Raw genomic sequence first — 20,130 nt, forward strand, 5'->3', positions numbered from 1 at the left:
CCTGGTGGGCTGAGCTGGCCACACACACACACACACACACACACGCACACACACAAATAAATAAAAATTTTAAAAAAGATGAGAAACATAGGGATGCATGTTTTTCAATTTTGAGCCATGTAGATATTATTTATTCAAACCAATTTCAAAGAAAAAACACTAAGTTTTAGGTTAGCTTGGGGTATTTCCTGGGTGCTATAAAATCTCATATTTATATTACTATCTAAACTATTCAAGCTATTTAAATTCCTTTTACAAAAAGCAAGCTTTAAAGTTTTTTAGGGCCAGCGAGATAGCTCAGCAAACTAAGCATCTGCTTAGCAAGGGACTGGGGTTCAATCCCTGGCACCACATGCCATGCCAGGCTCCACCCATGGGCACACTGAGCCAGCCACCGAGACTGAGTGTGGTGGTACATGCCTATAATCCCAGTGCTGGGGAGATCGATACGAGTCTAAGCTGTGTAGTGAGATCCTGTGACCCTGTACCAAATAAAAGTTTTTTATTTTATCTTTAAAAAGCTACTATGTCTGAAATATTTTTCAATTCTATTAATTTTAAAAATGTCCTTAAAAATAAAATTTCAAAGTATAAATACTCATTTCTTGATAGCTGAACTACAAGTCAGATACTATATAACATTAATCAATGATCCAAACCCTTTACTTACTATTCTAACTGTGCACAAGAGATAGGTGTGAGGACTGGGAAACAGCTCAGTGGCATAAGCACCTGCCTGGCAAGCAAAAGGTCCCAAGTTCGATGCCCAGAACCATTAAAAAAAAAAAGATAAGCATGAGAGTAAAATGTGTCCAAGATCTGATAACTAAGGAAAAGCAAATCCAACATTCCCGGAAGCTGGCTACATCCAAGGCTGAGTGCCAACAGAGGCTCCAGAGGATAGTCATACCTGGCACAGTGAACAGCAACAAAAGGATGGAGAAAATGGCACACATAAAACACAGCTTCTAAAATGCAGCTTCTCTTCTACATGGTAACTTCTGAGCTCTCTGCTTACAAGCACCCTTATACCTCTTCCTTTTAAGGAACAGGCAAAAACATCTCTGATGTCAAAGAGAGAAATATGCCACATATCCAATCCAGGTACAACCAATTCCAGTAGCATGAAAATCTGAATGTAACAAAACATTTATAATATTCATGCAATATTTCATTTCAATTAGTTCTCTAAGTTATTTAATTTGACACAATTTAACAATACTGTACCTATACCCAAGTAATGACTTCTACACAATCCCTCACTTGCAGCCAAAAGAGACCTCCACTTGGCATTGACTCTGAGGTCTTTAATTCAGTCAACCAATTTACACTTTTATAACAATATAAAAGAAACTATTGATTTTCTCCATCATTCTGTATCTACCACAAATTCACTTCATCTGTGGGTAGCTGGTCTGTGGCACCTCAGAACACTGAACTCAGAGAAAGGCGGCTCATGACATACACTCACAGCATGAGCTGTGTGCGGGGTACAGTACCTGCGTGTGGGGTACAGGACCTGTTTGTGGGGTACAGTACAAATATGTTTTTAAAAGCCCTTCAGAACAGAAAACCCACTGCACAGCAACGGATCTTTAAGGATCACGGAAGGAGATTTGCTGCCTTACCCTCGCTGGCGTTTTCCTTCAGCTGTTCTTCATATTCCTGCATTGCAGACACACAGCTATTGTGAATCAGCTCACCCAGGCGCTTCAGGTCTGCCACAGACTTATCCACCAGCTCAGCATCCCGGGCTATGCACTCCAGCCTGAGGAATGATGAATACGGAGACATGGTGGCCACATTTTAAAAATCACGCAAGGGCAGCACAGCACCTGAGTTCACTTTCCAGTACCAAAAAACCCCCCAAAATATCACATGAAATTCCAGGTTATTCAGACTCCGAAAAAATCCTTGGACAATGTGTGATGACCAAAGTTCAATCTTTAGCATCAAAAAAAAAAAAAAAAAAAAAATTAAACCAAATCCTTAAGTCACCAAGAGACAATGCACTCATTCTCAATAACCGTGTCTTAGCATATTCCACAAGTAATTTCCAAAGTCAGAGAGACAAGCCTGTTGATGGGCTACCTGCTTCTGTTGGCAGATTTTTAAAGCTATCAACTTTCATTCATCACAGTCTTCTTAGGAACATAGTACAGTTATTTCTACAAAGTACTCATCTGCTCTCCAAGTCACAGGGCCCAAGAACACAATGACTAAAAATCAGGCTGCCGAAAGGTATCATATCTGGTTTCTACATCCTGCTGGCTTTTACAGTCATGGCTCAGAGAGAACTGCTTTACTTCTGGGCGGTCAACCTGGGAAGATGCCCTTTTTGGCTTCACAGTGAGTTGTTCGTATACATCACTACTTCCTTGCCACACAGAAGAACAAAACAAAATAGACAGGCTTAGAATTTTCACCAGCTCCAGAAGTTTACCAGGAACCTAAGAATTTCTTTAAACAAATCCTACTATTTAAAGGATGTATTGCTGATTTTTTTTTTACAAAGTAAAATACAAAATGCTTATCTGTGAAATACAGCCATGTCTTAAAATTTAACCGGAGAGGTTCTTTTTGAGACAAGTCTCCCTACCCAATTCAGGCTGGCCTTAAGCTCACTCTGTATCCCCATGTGATCTCAAACTCCTAACAATTTTCCTGCCTCAGCTTCCCAAGTGCTGGGGTTACGGGCATGCCCATGCCCAGATTCTAAATTCATTTTTCTGAACACTTGTTGAATAATGCTAACAGCTAACCTCTTTGTCACTACTGGCAAGATAATACAAATTCTTTAACTTTCAAGATGCCTTCCTAACTAGTAGAAGATTCTGAAATCACAAATAACCTTTCTCCTTCCACATTACTAACTCTTAAGAACTAAAGTGCAAGTAGTAACAACACATGTTCCTTCCCAATGGAGTCAACTGAGCACTCCTGAAAACTACACTGTACACTTCATAGTTGTGCATGCATTAGCTTCCCCCCCCCCCGCCCACAAAGGGAAACCTGTGAGTGGGCTGTTGCTGCTGCAACCTCCGGGGGGATATGCACCCAAGAATGGTTATAAAAGAATATTTCCAAAAAAAGTTCACAGCATTACTATTAAGTGAAAAAAACTGCCAAAAGAACTTGGCATAATAAAAGTGAAAAGGATAACAGACTATTACAGCACTTACCGCTCAAGAGGGAGACCAAATTTCTTATAAGCCTTGATGAACCTAAGAATATGATCAATAAAATACATTAAAACAGAGACTTTGGTTGTATTAGTGTCAATATACACCGTGTTGAAATATGAGTCACCCAACTGTCACAAACAGACTAGCACAACCCTGGCAACAATCATTAAAGTTGTGAGCATCTCTGACATTAGGGAATGAAAATAATGAATACTAAAAGCTCTTAAATTGAAGATCAAGTTTATTTTCAATGAGTGACCATGAAACAGACATACAATAGAAAGAACTGTGGCTTAACTCTCACATCCTTTTCAAAGGTACATGTTCACAAAGTCCAATATGTGATTAATAATTCAAGCACCATAACTCTACTGTGACAAAACCTAACATCATTCACGGCCCTATGTGGTATCCTTACTTTACTTTTAATTCATGTTGCAATATTTTCCTTTTTTTCTAGACAATAATATAGCTGTAAGACTCCTAGAAATCTCTGAAATACTTTTGAAAATAGAGTAAAGTAAAAATATGACTTGAAACTTCAGACTGGGTGTGGTGGCGTGTGCCTGTAATCCCAACTCTTGGGAGGCTGTAAACAGGTGGATCACTAGGAGTCCGATCTAGTAGTGAAACCCTGAACACTCTGTAGACCCTTCCCTAAAATATAAAAAAAGAAAGACAGACCAAAAAAAGGTGGGCTGGGGAGATAGTTCAGCAGCATAAGCACTTGCCTGGCAAGTGTAAGGTCCCAAGTTCAATTCATGGTACCACACACACAAAAATCTTAGGCACAACTATCCTCAAAACTCCAGCTGACTCTTGCCCAACCTTATCGCCACCAAAAATCCAACATATCTTTCCACACCTCAAACCACACTATCTACAAACTGTGTTGTTACCCTCTCCTTACCCTTGCAGGTGAGCCAATGAAATTTTCACTAAAAGCAAGGTGCCACAACACATCAAGAGCATCACAGTGGTAGTGTGCCAAAGCACTAAGAAAACATGGTTAGGTAACCATGTCAGGAGCAATGCTAAGAAAGAAATGGAAATTAGGGGATGTGACAACTGAAGAGAACAGGACTAAATATAGTACAAACAAAGAAACAATATTAAAGGAGAAACATTCATACATGTGCTGGGAAAATGGTAAATATGAAAGTGAACCCGAGGATTACGTCTCAGCTCTTCATTTCTCCCTTCTTATTCTACACTGAAATATTTTATGTCTGAAATAAAATGGCTTCATTTTTACTTTAAGATAATTCTGAGACTAGGGATCTAGGTCAGTGACAGAGCTCTTGGCCTTGAGGTGACTGAATAAAGACAGGAGACCAAAAAGAAAGAAAGAAAGAAAGAAAGAAAGAAAGAAAGAAAGAAAGAAAGAAAGAAAGACAGACAGAGAGAAAAAAATGTACTTTCTAAGAAAACCCTGCAACTTTAGGATACACAAATCAGTCAAGCTTCTTTATCCCCTTCCAGAAAAAATTCTTAAGGGCCTTAAAGACAATCAGCGTAGAAATTGGGGTCTGTTCGCCTCACACACATGTAACAGTTTGCATTGCCCATGAAATGGGCTAAAATGGCCCAAACCTCAGGGACATCAAAACACACATCCTTGAGAATCTGTATTAGGGACACTCAAAACCTCATAAATATGCCCAGCTGAAGGCTGCAAAGTACCCCTCCTTTTTAAGGGCCTGTGATCTATCTATGAGAGGGCACATTTAAAATTCTTTTTTTCTTTTTTGCAGAACCAGGGATTGAACTCAGGCCCTTGTGCTTGCCAGGGAAGCCCTTACTCCACTGAGCCATCTCCCCGGCCCCCTACACACTTAAAATTCTGATTAATGAACTATTATAGCTCTCACTGACACACCCTGAAAATCTTTCTCTCATGGCAGAAGTCAGAAAACCTGTGTAGCCTGCCTCACGATGGGACGAGTCCAAAGTTCCCGTGGTGCTCTTGTCATGCATGCACAAGGTCATGGATTTGATCCCCAACACCACCAAAAACAAAACTTGAACATGTATCTTTTGGGCCAGAGAGATAGCTCAGTAGAATAAGTGCTTACCTGAGTTCAATCCTTGGTTCCACCAAAAAAAAAAAAAGACTCTAGGTTCAGGTGCAAACATCATTAATGTAGCTACAGTAATACTACTACTAATAAAAGAGCCAGGTGTGGTGGCGCACATCTATAATCCTACCACTCAGTAGGCTGAGGCAGGAGGATCACTCTGAGTTCAAGGCAACCTAGGCTACATAATAAGTTCAAAATCAGCCTGTACTACAAAGCGAGACCCTGTCTCAAAGAAAAAGTGATAATATTTATCGTCTTCATCATCAGGAGAAGTATGAAAATGAGAACTTCAAAAAGACCCAAAAAGCTTGTCAACACTGGAAAAAACCGCTAAAATCAACAGTCACACTCTGGAAATTAAGCATAGACTTGCGGTCACCTACAAGGCATTTGTTCAAGAAAATGACTGAGTCTCAGCAAGAGTATCAAGCTTTCTGCCATTTTAACTTGCTCTATTCCCAAGCCCTTCTCTCTACCTCTGGACAGCCCTGAAAACTAAGCCCTTTGTAATTACAGTGGCTGTGCCGGCCTGCAAATAGCAGGCACTAGGGGGTAAGAACAGTCTTGGAACTGGCCAAATGCCCTATCCCTGGAGAACTGCAGCCTGACAAGCACCCTCTCAGGTTGACCTATTATTTGCCCTGATTTAGAACTTTTTGGGACAGCCTCATCCACAGTTCATTGGTCAGAAACAACCAGATGAAAAAGCTTAACAACAAATCCCAGTCTGCTAGGGAAACAATACTATTTGGGGATGAGAAGAGGTTGATCAAAAGCATAAGAGGAAGAACTGTGGAGAAAGATGTCCACAGGATACTGTGAAAGTGTCTGACACACTCCTAACAATCAAAACTACACATTTTGCAGGTCTGTGTGAAAGCACAGGCCCCTTCTGAGAAGGTCCTGACCTCTCAATGTTGGATGACCTTGAGGCTCTGCACACACAGAGACTGTAGCTTAGCGAGGAGGCATAAACAGCACCGGGAGCGTCGTGACACACCAGAAGATACAACCCCTTCAATGAGGGTTCAACTTTAGCCAACAAAGCAGGTAAGAAACATTCTACCCAGCCAGTGGGCAGAGACTTCAAGTGACAAAGAACAGGAAGCAAAGAGAAAGGGCAACATACACAACAAACTCAGCCTGGGAAGGCATTTAACATCCAGAACTGCCATATGACTTCAAATGCCCAGTTTTTGGTTTTGTTTTTTTGGTGGAACCAGGGATTAAACTCAGATCCTTGTGTTTGCCAGTCAAGCACTTATCCTACTGAGCCATCTCCCCAGCCCCAGTTTTTGTTTTTAACATCACCAAAGAATTGTAGGAAACACAGAAGAAACAAAGAATGCACTCAAGAGGGAAAAGGTTGTCAAGAACTATGCCTACAAACTAAGCGCCTGCTCAGGAGAGCACAGGGACTGGGGTTCAATCCTGGCACCACAAGCTGTGTTGGTCCCGCCCCCAGGCATGCTCAGCTGACCGTTGAGATCCGGCTGAAAACAGGGTCCAAGCTGCATAATTAGACCCTGTACCAAATACGTTTTTATTTAAATAGAAATATGCCTGAAGGGCCGGGGTGATGGCTCAGTGGAATAAGCGCTTCCCTGGCAAGTGCAAGGGCCTGAGTTCAATCCCCGGTTCCGCAAAAAAAAAAAAGAGAAAGAAATATGCCTGAAGAAGTTTTAAACTTGGACTTATAAGACAAAGATGTCAACCTGCTGTTACGAATATGTACAAGAACTAAAGAAATCCATGTCCAAAGAATTAAAAAGAAACTTTCAGAGTAACATTATCACCAAACACAGAATATAAATAGAAACAGAAATTAGAAGAGTCAAATAGAAATCCTAGAGTGGAAAAAAGTAATTACTTACTTTTTAAAAAAAAAATTAGATGATATTCAAGGCCGGCAAGATAGCCCAGCAGTCTAAAGCACCTGCTTAGGCAAGCTTACACAAGCGCACAGATGGTGGTTCAATCCCTGGCACCACATGCCACACCAGCCTTGTCCCCAGGGTGGGCTGAGCCGGCCACACACACACATACACACACACAAAAAAAAATTAGATAATGTTTGATGGCACAAGAATCAATAAATATGGGGACCGGGGAGATAGCTCAGTGGAATAAGCGCTTCCCTGGCAAGCGCAAGGGCCTGAGTTCAATCCCTGGTTCCGGGAAAAAAAAAAAAAAAGAATCAATAAATATAAAGATGAGTCAACTGAAATTATTTATAGTAAAAACAAAAAGACAAAAAAATGAAGAATATCTTTGAAAATGTAGGAGAACTGAGATATGGCCAGATATAGAAATGTACAGAAATCATGGCGAACACACATCTCAAAAGAAAACACACTGAAGAGAATCCTTCAGGGAGCTGTCACAGGAAAACAAACAATAACTTAAATCCACATGAAGAAATGAGGAACTTTAGGATAACTAAGTAAAAGTAAAGATACTACAAATGCATTTTTAATAGTATCTCTTTTATCTGATTCATAAAAGTAGTACAAATGTATTTTTAGTTTCGTAACTATTCTATGTGATTTTTTTTATTTTTTATTTATTTATTTTTTTTTTGGGAGACAGTCTTGCCAGTTGAGGCTGGCCCAGGCTAGTCTCAAACTTGCAATGATCCTCCTGCTTCAGCCTCCTGAGTGATAGGATTCCGGTGTGCACTACCACACCTGGCCTTATTCTGCGTGACTTTTCTTTTTCTTTTTCTTTTCTGTGGTACTGGGGACAGAACTCAGGACCCTGCGCTTGCCAGGCAGGCATTTATTCTACTGAGCTATCTCCCCGGCCCTATTCTACGTGATTTTAAAAGGCAACGACAGTGAACAATATTTATGACAACTGCATTGCTAGGCTGCTTACAATGTGTAATAATACCTTGAGTGACAGCACTGAGTGGGGGGGAATGATCTACAATGGAGCCAAGTTTTGTATGAATCAGTGGGATTAAGTTGCTGTCAACTTGTAATCTCCAGAGCAACCACCAAAAATATAACACAACAAAACAAAAATAATGTAATTAAAATTATATACTGAAGTACAGTGGCTCCTCACTTATCACAGAGGTTACGTCCCAGACACCCCTGCGATAAATGAAAATCAGCAAAGTAGCAACATTGTTATTTATTTTATTATTTATAGGCCTTGTAAACCCTTCCCACACTCTTATAATCCTTTCCCACACTTTTAAAAACACTTCTAATGTTTTAAACATTTTCTAAACTCGTAAACCTACGTAATTTTAACAACATATGTATACTGTATAGTACTGCAAAATCCCCATATGGTGAAAAATCTGCAATAAGTAATTTAAAATATTTTTTGAATTATTTCAAAAAAACCTGCAAAACAGTGAGTTTGCAAAAGTCAAACCACAAATAGCAAGGGAATGCTGTATACCTATTTTTCATAACAAGTAATGGAAAATTAAGGTAATAAAAAGAAAATGAACAGCAAAATGCAAAGATAAATCTTACTTATTAGCAACAGCACTAAATGTAAATGAATTAGACTCCAATGAAAAGGAAGAGATGAGCAAAGAAGAAAAAGTTCTTAAACATGATGCACACTGGGCAAAGTGGTGTACAGCTACAACTCCAGCCTTCAGGAGGCCAAGGCAAGAGGATCACTTCAAGTCTCAGCAGGCCAGCTAGTGCTAATGGTTCAAGGCCAGCCTGCACTACACAAAGCAAGACCCTATGGCAAAAAGAAGTCACTCCCCTCCAAAAATAGTAATAATAATAACCCAGTTATACTAAGACAAATCAGATGCAAAGATTAAAAAGACTGAATTAAAAAGTGGAAAAATACTTCAAATACCCACAGAGAGAGCTGGAATAGCTATACAAATATCAGGACAGAAAAAAATTAGGACCAAAATTTAAAGAAACAGTTTTACAATCATCCTTTAAGAAAGACCAACTATCAAGAAGAGGTATCACTTATAAAAAAAATGCAGTATATGCACCTAATGATAGTTTCTAAAACAAAGCAAAACTTTAAAGGAACAAAGCAAGACAATAATAACAGAAAGTCCAACACTACTTTCAGTAACAGAATCAATCAGAATATCAGTAAGGAATAGAAGATCTATACAATGCTAAGCCAAATAAATTTAATACATACCTACAAACATTCCACCCAACAGCAAAAAACATACTCATCTCAAAATACAGGGGGTAGGGAGCAAGAGGAGACAGATGTGCTACAGATTCAAAGCTGTTAAGTACACTTAAATTCTAGTAACAAAGAAAAATAGGTATAATATTTAAGTGGAAACAAACACTTCACACCTTCAAAAACACTAATCTTAAAGGACTATTTATAATATGGATAGGGCTATAAGGCTATCTTCATACTTTTTCCTCAGGCTTTTGGGGAAAAAAAAACAGTAACACGGAAACTAAGAAAACTGCTTTGGAAGTGCAATTTTAGATGTTTCTGGAGGGCAGAGAGGTATGAAACAGATACCAACAAATGTGGCATATGTACTGACACAGAAGTATGGCAAAAATTGATTTCAAGTGGCAACAAAACAAAAACACCAGGGCTGGAGAGATGGCTCAGTGGTCTAAAGCACCTACTTAGAACAAGCTAAGCTAAGCTAAGCAAAAGCACAGGGACCATGGTTCGATCCCCCAGCACCACATGCCAGCCAGCGGCGCCCCCTGGTGGGCTGAGCTGGCTGGCCACCCACACACACCCACCCACACACACCCACACACACCCACACACACCCACACACACACACTAAATAAATGTTAAAAAAATAAATAAAAATCACTATGAAAAACTAAAAAAAAAAAAAAACACCAGGGCCGACAAGATAGTTTAGTGGGCTAAAGCACCCGCTCAGGCAAGCATGGAGGGACTACAGTTCGATCCCCAGTACCACATGCTATGCCGGCCCTGCCTCCAGGGTGGGCTGAGCTGGGCACACAAAAAAAAATTAAGGGGGAAGGGGAGAGAAAGGGGAAGGGGCAGGGGAAGGGGAGAGGAGGGGAGAATTAAAAAAAAAAAAAAAAAAGGCTGCCCTCCAACATGTTGCACAGACTATACACAGGCAGAGGGATCAAAGCACCACCAAATCGACATCTACACGAACACTGAGGAAGCTAGATTTGAAGAGGAGCGGGGAGGAAGAGGACAGTAAGGAAGGCCTTATCTGTACTTATTTAACATTCATATTACTTGTTCCATATGAGGATCCCTGGGGGGGGGGGATTCCTTTTCTCTAGTTGAATTTTATCCATAAAAAGATTCTGAATAAACAAAGAACAAGAGGAAAAAAAAAAAAAAAACAACAAAGCAGAAAAATCTCAATTGAGAAAAACTCCACAGGAGGAATCACCCTGAAGACCAGGGGCACCATCTTCTCTACCTTTCCGGTACAGATGAAGCGCCTCTGCCCCACCACCAACGCCAGGAGCCCAGCAGCCTCCCCAGCACGCCCTCCCTAACAAGCTCAGAGACAGCAGAACCTGCACCAACCTGCGGATCTCTGCGTCCGTGAAGCCCTCCACCAGGTCTTTGCGCACGCTCCGGGGGCGCCCCCTGCGCTTCGGCTTCTTGTCATCCTCGGAGTCTTCAGTCTCACTCTCGGAAGCCGAGGATCTCTGAGCCTGCCTCTTAGACTCAGTGTCAGAATCACTGTCATTAGTCTGAGCCTGAGGCAGAATAAGATAGTGACACTTTGGTAAGTGTGTGCTCCAACAAATAAAAGGACTACAACCAGTCCACCTTTCCAATTCCCTAGTATTCAGAATTACCAAAAAAGTAAATTTTCCTTCTAACCAGTGAGATACCATATAATGAGGGAAAACCTGCCTGGGACAGTCACGCTTCCCAAGACACTGTAACTTAATTAAAGTGGATTAACTATCTGGGCTTTTCTGCACTGTCTAATGAATACAATATTCAGTATGAAACAAGTTCATTTTTACTCTCCACAAGTATCTACTTTTTTGTGCCTTTTTTTTCTTTGTAACAGTATAACCATCCATATAACTCATCCATATAACTTTATAACTGAGTTTTAAATGAGTCAGTAGTAAAAATAGACTTAGAACTATGCCAGGCACACAAGAAGTATTCAAAAATGGTAGCTAATACTTACCATGCCAGCAGAGAAATGTAAGTCCACTCTCACCAATAACAACGGCTAAAAAAACTTTTATCTACCTCAATGTTTCAAAAGTCAAGACAGATAATGTCTAGGAAGGTACTTCTGTAAAGGGTGAAGGCTACTGATGTTCCCTGTTTCAATTATGTATTTAGTCACATAACATAAGCACCTATTATTGAGTGCTCTGAACATTTTGAAAGCTCTGAAGCTAAAGGCAGCAGCAATTAGAACCACACCTTTAAGATTACCAGTCCTAATTTCAAAGGAAAAACTTGAATTTCTACTGAACTCAGATCCCCTGCAGTCATTTCATAACAAGTTGGGCTGCCAAGACAAATGTATCACAAGTGCACTTGTAAATTCTGTGCAGTCCCTTTATCTTTCTGGTTTCCTATACTCTTAACTCGTCTGTGGGACTCAGAGTCAGGGCAACAGTACAAGGCCTCTTCCCGGGGTCATCTGCCCCGAAGGCAGACTTCACAGCGCAAGTATTGTACACCCATGACCTTCACCTCGCTGCCTCCTCACCTTCTTAGTGGAACTACGAATTCGAGGCAGCATATAAATTTCTTCTAGCTCCTTCTGCCGCTCTTCCTCCTCTACTTTTTTCCTTTGCTCCTCTGGAATGATCTCATCCCAATCCTTATGAGGACGTTCTTCTAGCTCTTCTTCATCTTCCATTGTTGCAAAGTTAGCAACCTACAAACAAATAGACAAGATCCCGTTTCATAGTCCTCCATTTCCAAATACCCTCTGATAAAACATCAGTGTTTTCAGCCTTACTAAGACACTGACATAGGAGTCCAGTGATAATACATAACGAGATAATAAGGGGCCAGGGAGATGGCTCAGTGGAATAAGCGCTTCCCTGGCAAACGCAAGGGCCTGAGTTCAATCCCCATTAAGAGAACCATAAAGAGATAATGGATATTCTACTAACCCTTCTCATGTTCCCCTAAATCAACCTGTTAAAACCCATAAGCTCACCACAAGTTGAACTAAGAAGGAGAGAAACAAATAAACTAGTACAGGCAGTACGACTGGGGCTAGGAGATCACTCCCACCTCATCCACTTGAATTGGGATGACACCCCAGGGTTAATCCTCCTTCCACTGTCCTAAGACAGTTGTGGCAAACCTATGGCATACACATCCCTCTCTGTCAGCACATGGGCCAAGCTGTCCCAGACCTTGAAATTGGGCAGCTGAAATATTTTTGGAAATCTAAAATTGTGGGTTTTTTTTTCCATAATTTTACTGATAAACAAATAGCAATGAGATAGTTTCAAATCAAATTGGTAGGACAGTTTCAATAATTAACACATTGCATATAAAACTGTGTTTTTAAAGTCTGTAATGCTTGCAGACAATCCTACAGGCCATCAGGAAATCGAGGAGGAATTTTCTAACACTGCAGCAACTGCAAAGGAGAACTTCAGTAACAGATTTTTACAGTTCTGTAAGATGGAGACAACCCTGAATTTTCTTCTCTAGATAAAGCCAAATTTGGAGAACTTGATCTTTCTGTGCTCATACTGATTAGACTTTAGAAATCTGGGAATGGAGCTATAGAAATTTCAAGAAAGCTCTATCTGGAAATAGTTAAGAAGACAGAGTACATAGATGACAAAGGACAACACAGCTGGCAGCTCTGAACATAAAACCCTTAAAGTGTGGCATTCTCTGCCACATAATTCTAAGCCAATGCAAGCACATGGGATTGCTTTTCTTTGGATCATCATGTTTGTTTGTAAGCAGCTGCTAAGCAGCTGTTTCTGGCTTTGAATTATACCAAATCTGATATAAGGATAATAGATTACCTGAGTGCTGCACGTGTTGCTCTCAAACTAAGAAGGTATGAGCCAAGGACTGACAAACTACCAGCATGCATACAACAGCAAAGCGCAGTAACTGCAAAAGCATGCCAAATGCGAAGTTTTACCTTCTAATAAAAAGCCGTTTATTTCATTAAAGTCTTGTTATTGTGTTTTTAAGACAAAAGATGTTGAAGCATGAGGTGTTTTCTAAACTAAAATTTCAGTGCTCAGGTTTAATTTCAGAGTTGGCACTTTCGATAAGTAAGTAGGTTCGGGCTGCAGTCTGAACACCTGGTCCCTAAAAGACTTGCCATCACTGTCCTAAGAGAAGTGAAATACAGACAACAAAGACCCAGGAAATCTCTAAAGCCAGATCCAGTGCCTATTAGATTCCTGGGACCTAACCTTCAGTAACGTTTTCCCCTTTCAAACTTCAATAAAGGTTCACAGCAGAGGGACTGCATAAAAAAGAGAAAATTCTAGCCAGGCGTACTAATCACAACCCTGGAGAGGCTGAGGCAGGAGGATCATTGAGGGTTCAAGACCAGCCTGGGCTACAAAGTGAGCTCAAGCCCAGCCTGAACTGCACGATGAGATCGTGTCTCAAAAAGACCAAAAGTAAAATAAAATAAAAGGCATACTTTGGCAGCCATGCACCCTAAGATGATTCAGTACTCTGTCAATGTTATCCAGAAAGATCCAACGAGAGGCACCCAGGGGCACGCCTTCTAAAACCAGAAAGCCTGATTTACCTTCTTCCTAGTCCACTGACAACCCAGGACCACTTTTCCCATTCATGCTACCTGTCTTCCTGCTGGCAGGAATCCAAGCACACCTCGCTGCAGTTGTCAATAAATGTAGATTAGCTTCTTTTACTGCAATTCTCTGCTCACACTACATGAGGATCTCAAACCTATCACTCAGATGCTCAGTGCATCACAAAAATATAAACTAGCTGGGTGTAGTGGCGCATGCCTATAATCCCAGCACTCAGGAGGCTGAGCAGGAGGAACCTTGCGAGTTTAAGATCACCCTGGACTACAAAGTGAGCTCAAGGCCAGCCTGAACTGTGGAGTGAAACCCTGTTTCAAGGACCAAAAAAAGGAATATAAACTACTCTGTTCTACAATGAACCTGTATTTTTATGTAATGCTAGTCAATAGAGGTCATTCATCTAGTCAATCAATCCATGACTGATGTATACACAATGACTGTGTATGTTCAAAAGTGAACTTCAGCTGTAGGACAGAAAATGACAACATAAAAAGGAACAAGGTTGAACAAACCTACAAGAATAGTTGACTATGGTGGAGCATGCCTATAATCCCAGCATTAAGAAGGCTGAGGCAAGAAGATCCGCAGTCAGTTTGAGGCCAGCCTAGGCTATACAAGCAAATTCAAGATCAGCTGAACTGCTGAGACCTTGTCTCAAAAAACACATATCCCCCAAAAGCCTATAAAGATATTACATTTATTTCATATCACATATTAACACCTGATACAGATTTGTACTAAAATATAAAATAGTACATAGCCCAGAAAAAAAATGCCATCTAAATGTACACATTTCACCGACCACACAGGGCTCAGGAGAAAGAATGGCCAGCTCTGGACAGCCTGGAGGTGCTGGTATGCAAAGAGCTCTGCCTTCTTTCCTCCTTCCCCCTCACCTTGAAGACTACAAAGATAAACAAAGAAGCTTCCAGGGTTCCATTCCTTAAGCTTTTGGTGCAGAGAAATCAGGTCAGAACCTTATGACTTTTGCCCAGAATTAACTTTAAAATTAATTAACTTTATCATGATTTTTTTTTTTTTTTTGGTGGTACTGGAGATTAAACTCAGGACCTTGCGTGTGCCGGGCAGGCACTTATTCTACTGAGCTATCTCCCTGGTCCCAATATTTTACAATGAAATTTCTTTCAATTCTTGGGTTTTTTGTGTGTTTTTCAGCATTTAGTACAGGGTCTACAGGGTCTCACTACACTGATCGGACTCATAGTGATCCTCTTGTTTTCAGCCTTCAAACCGCTGGAGGCACACACCACCTAGATTTTTTTCAATTCTAAGACAAAAAGAAATTACAATTTCTGACATTGTTCCAAACATCATCTGACCATTCTCTCAAATCAAGCACTAATATTAATCACTTCAACTATGACTTTTTTTGGGGGGAAGGAGGAATATTTACTACAGGGTCAACAGGGTCTCACTACACAGATAGGACTTGTCATGATCCTTCCTGTTTTTCAGCCTCCCAAGCACTGAGATTACAGGCCCGAACCACCACACCCAGTCTCAATTGTAGTCTCAGCACGCCCTGGGGGTGGGGCCAGCACAGCAGGCCAGGGATCGAATCCCAGGTCCCTGCCTAAGAAGGCAGCTTTAGTCTGCTAAATTATCTGGCCTGCCCCAATGATGACTTTTAAATGGATGAAAATAATAAAATAATGTAAATAGGCAAAAGTGGTGCCGCATTCAGTTGGGCATTTCCGAAGGCAATGTCATAGTTAAGGGTGGGCCAGACAATCTGCCCAAAATAGTTTATCTAGTTAGCAGCCGGCCAGGGAAAGGACCTGACACATAGCTAGGTGATGAACCACACTGATGAAAATTAAAATAAGAGCTCTGACTTGTGACCAAGAATGAACTTCCTCAGGCACCATGGGATGCAGCACCTTCCTATTAAGTCCCTGAGTTTCATGGAATTCAAAATGCAAAATAAGGCACAGGGAGATGGCTCAGTAGAATAAGCGCTTGCCTGGCAAGCGCAAGGGCCTGAATTCAATCCCTGGTTCTGCCCCCCCCCCAAAAAAAAAAGAAAAAAGAAAACACAAAATAACAGGTTTCTCTTTAAAATCCTACTTTCCTTTAAATCCCACCTCCAACTAATTGGGTTAGAAGTCTGAGTTCTAGCTAAGGGGTCATTTTCAGCCCTCCAGAATCACCTGTGACAGGTGGCCACTAAGGAACCGAGCAACTCCTGTTTCTCTTACCCATTCACACAGCTCCAGCCATGCGGCCACCTACTTGAGAGCCCTCCTGGAAATCCAGCAGGTATCATCATCTCTAATAAATACTGTCCTAACTTCCTCCTTTTGGTCTGCAACTTTATTCTTTGACTTGGTGAGACCGTAAGCTCAGGTGTATAGAATTAATCATCTCCTAATCATGGCAATCTGTGACTCAGCCCTTAGGGGCTTGGGAGATGGCTCAGTAGAATAAGTGCTTCCCTGGCAAGCACAAGGGCCTGAGTTCAATCCCCGGTTCCGCAAAAAAAAAAAAAAAAAAAAGAAGGCAGCCTTCATCAGAACCTGACCATACTGACATGCTGCTCTCAAGATACCTTGAGATATGAAACACAAATGTCTGTTGCTGAATATAAAGCACTCACATGACAGTTCTTTGTTACAATAATCCACCTTTGCTACACATCTAAACCCTCCTCCTTGAGCTCTTTGACCCCAAGAACATCCACCCACCCGCCTCCACCTCTATTTCCTCCTTGTTCTTCCACCAAGACTTCAGCCTGTGGCCAACCATGAAGCACAGCACACAACCCTGCTTCCTTCCTTCCAAACACAACATGGTCTCCCTCAAACCTGATGGGTCCACTGAAACTGACATCACAGTAACCTCCAGGCCTCTTCCGCTCCTCCTAAGCCATGTGGAATCAACTTGAATCTTGGAAATCTTAGCCATTTTGATGTCCCCGTCTCCCAAGTCAATCTCCTTCCTAAGGATCATCAACTGACCCAGTTTCTCTGACCTCAAGTACTGCCAGAGAAAGTCATATGATCTTGCGGATTGGCTCCACAGCAAAGCAGTTCATCTGACTCACAAGATTCCTCAAGTTCCTCCCACAACTCTCAGCCCCACCTATGGCTGCTCAAATCTTTTCCACTATTTTGTGTCTGATTAGATGTGCCACACCTTCCTCCACACCTCTGATACTCCACTTACCCTTCTAACAACACAGCTTCAGGCCTATTCATGGACGTCTTTTCCCCTGCTCGCTAGCTCTGGGACAGGATGGCCAACTGTAGTGGTTATCTGCCAAGCATAGACTACAGACCACATTCACAGTGTCCTTACGACTCAGAATGACACCGCGGATGTAAGTCAGTTCAGAAAAAAAACAGAATCTAACACAAAGGAAGTTCCTGAAGACATGTGTAATTAACAATGAATGAGCTGGGGAGGTGGCTCAGTAGGATAAGTGCTTGCCTGCAAAGTACAAGGGCCTGAGTTCAATCCCCAGTTCTGCCAAAAAAAAAAAATTAACAATGAATGAGGGCCAAGAACTTTCCAAAGGGTCTTCATACCTTAAACTGTGACAGAAGCTCATCGGTGGCACTTGTTGATACTTCGTTCTCTCTGGTTTCAGCCAAGCGCAAAATTTCATCTATATCCATTTCCTAAAAGAAAAAAAAATGCAAAATAGATGTCAGAATGACAGCAAATGCCAGGATTTACTGAATATGTTAGATACAAACAAGCCAACTTTCTAATTTCTCTTTATCATTATAGTCACCACTCTGTATTTTACATCTAATGTTTCAAACTTCCATTTATCTAAATGATAGAGTGAAACTTGAAAAGTTACAAAAAACAAAACTAAGCAGATAAATGTTTAAATGCTTTATTCATTCTTTCCTTGCCAACTTAGTAAAAGCTTTGAGTTTTAGAAAAAAAAAAAAAAACAATTATGTTCCTACAAATATTTATTCTTTCCCTATAAAGGACTCAATAAACCTAAAGATTCTCATAGCCAGGTATGTGACCTATGCCTATAATCAATCCCAGCACTTGGGAAGTGAGGCAGGAGGACGGCTGTACAAGCTGGGCTAACATGTGAGCTCCGTGCCAGCCTGAACTATGGAGTGAGACCCTGTCTTTAAAAACAAAAACTTTGAGCCGGGTGTGGTGGCACACACCTGTAATCCCAGCACCTGGGAGGCTGAGGCAGGAGGATCATTGTGATTTCAAGACCAGACTGGGCTACAAAGTGAGCTCAAAGGCCAGCTTGAACTACATAGCAAGACCCTGTCTCAAAAACACCAAAAAAAAAAAAAAAAAAAAAAATGGAACTTTGTTTCTCATAGATGACACTGCAAAAAATGTTTCCCCTGATTCTTCATTACCTGAGGCTCTGATTCCTCCCCTTCAAGCTCTTTGAAGAGATCCTCTGCTCCAAATTTCAAAATAGCTGTCAGCTCTTCTTTATTAAAAGGATTTGAACTGTAGAAGGAAAATGTAGCTGTAATCTCGAAGGACTGTCAAATAAATTCTAAAGAATACCTGTCCTTCATAAAGAAGTCAAATAACTGGAGGAAAAAATAAACTCTGCCTCAAGAAAAATGATCCTTCTACTGTTTTGTTCTTTATTTCCAAGGTGAACTGATGGTGGTAAAGCTAACCTAGCAAAAGACGAGAAATTCATCTCAGCTATTACATAGGCAAGAAACAACTTAGCAACAGAACAGAGATCCCCGTTCTGACTCATCATTCCTTGAAGTTTCAGCCCTCTCATCCCTGGTCAAAAAGAAAAGACCCCCAAGCTTTTCTCACTTTCATTCCTTTGAATGGAAGTAACCTGAAAACAGGCCAATTAAGAAGGGCCTCTGGGTATGGTGGTGCATGTCTTTAATTCCAGCACTCAGGAGGCTGAGGCAGGAGGATGGCTGAGTTCAAGACCAGCCCAGGCTACAAAGTAAGTGCAAGGCCTGCTTGAAATCCAGGCCTGTCCCAAAAAAGACTCCCTCCCCCAAAAGAACAAATTTCACTTCACCTAAAACACAGCTGCAGCTGTCAACAATCACACCATACCAGAAACCTCTCTTCTTTCATAACCCGTTTCTTTCTACAGCTTTCTGTTATCAAGAGGAAAAGCACAATAACCTCCACAGATATTTCAACTAGCAGTCTACCAACTCATTCTGGTGGAGGTCACTGCTGCAAAGTCAACGGCAACACTTTCTGGGCTGAAATCCAACTGTCACTGCTACCTAAGTAGGATGTACACACACACACACACACACACACACACACACACACACACACAGCAGATGGGGAAAAAAGTACAGGGAAAACGGTAGAAAATGAAAATACTATCCTTCTTGGCATATGACCTGGCCTTTGTCAGGTAATAAACAGGATAAAAACGTCCATGGTAGAAAATCCTGTCACAACTACAGCAAATTTTCACATAAAATCCATTTGCTTCTGCCTGCCTCCCCAAGCTTCCTGGTACTTACTTGGACCTTCCAGAGTTGTTTTCCAGGACTGTCCGGCCAGTGGTGTCCATGCGCTGAATCACCAGGTGGTCTAATACCATCTTCTTTTTGGCTCGTTCTATGATTTCCTCCTCCACGGTCCCTTTCGTAACCAAGCGGTAAATATTTACCTATGGGAAAATGAAACACTATGACTGATCAAAGGAAAAAATTACCTCTGCCACAAATCAAGAGGGTAAAAGAAAAAAAGATTTGCTGTCTACTGCTGCAAACGAGCCTGCCATCCAAGTGAGCAGCTTAGTTAATGCAGTGTGATGACATCCACAGCAGGGACATCACTAAGTAAACAATTTCTGAAGAGCTGCCTGCTTCAGTTTACTGCTGCTCTGATGACCAAAGTCTTGCTAAAAACAGTTTCATTAAAGCAAAGTTTTAAAGAAACTGAACCACTGGCCATATATGATCATTACCACTTGGCCAATACTAGAGCAGACAGTGGAGACTCACACACAGGAAAAGCACACGGCTTTCCAATGTCCCTGTGAGTCAGTACTACTGCATATGAGAACAGATCATTTTGACCCACAATAAGACTATTTAGCAAATTTCTAAGAAAAGGTCCAATTGTAAGGCCTTTCTTAAGTCTTTAGTATATTCATCTTTGGCCCAAAGACAT

General features: G+C 41.1%; 1 protein-coding gene across 5 annotated transcripts in view; it reads right to left on the reverse strand.

Moving 5' to 3' along the window:
• Chd2 (chromodomain helicase DNA binding protein 2) overlaps positions 1-20,130 on the reverse strand; it is a 152,612-nt gene that overhangs the window by 42,339 nt on the left and 90,143 nt on the right. For all 5 annotated transcript variants that reach the window (XR_002820119.1, XR_002820118.1, XR_002820120.1 and 2 more), the window contains 7 exons: positions 19,476-19,624; positions 18,363-18,459; positions 17,544-17,636; positions 11,934-12,104; positions 10,772-10,947; positions 3,183-3,224; positions 1,629-1,768 (listed from right to left, as the gene is read on the reverse strand). Coding sequence is in view for 1 of the 5 variants with exons in the window: in XM_023710091.1 (XP_023565859.1) it covers positions 1,629-1,768; positions 3,183-3,224; positions 10,772-10,947; positions 11,934-12,104; positions 17,544-17,636; positions 18,363-18,459; positions 19,476-19,624 (868 nt within the window). In the remaining 4 variants the exon portion in view is untranslated. The remainder of the gene's footprint in view (positions 1-1,628; positions 1,769-3,182; positions 3,225-10,771; positions 10,948-11,933; positions 12,105-17,543; positions 17,637-18,362; positions 18,460-19,475; positions 19,625-20,130) is intronic.

Source organism: Octodon degus, unplaced genomic scaffold (assembly GCF_000260255.1).
Source record: "Octodon degus isolate 3935 unplaced genomic scaffold, OctDeg1.0 scaffold00002, whole genome shotgun sequence".
Lineage (NCBI taxonomy): Eukaryota > Metazoa > Chordata > Mammalia > Rodentia > Octodontidae > Octodon > Octodon degus.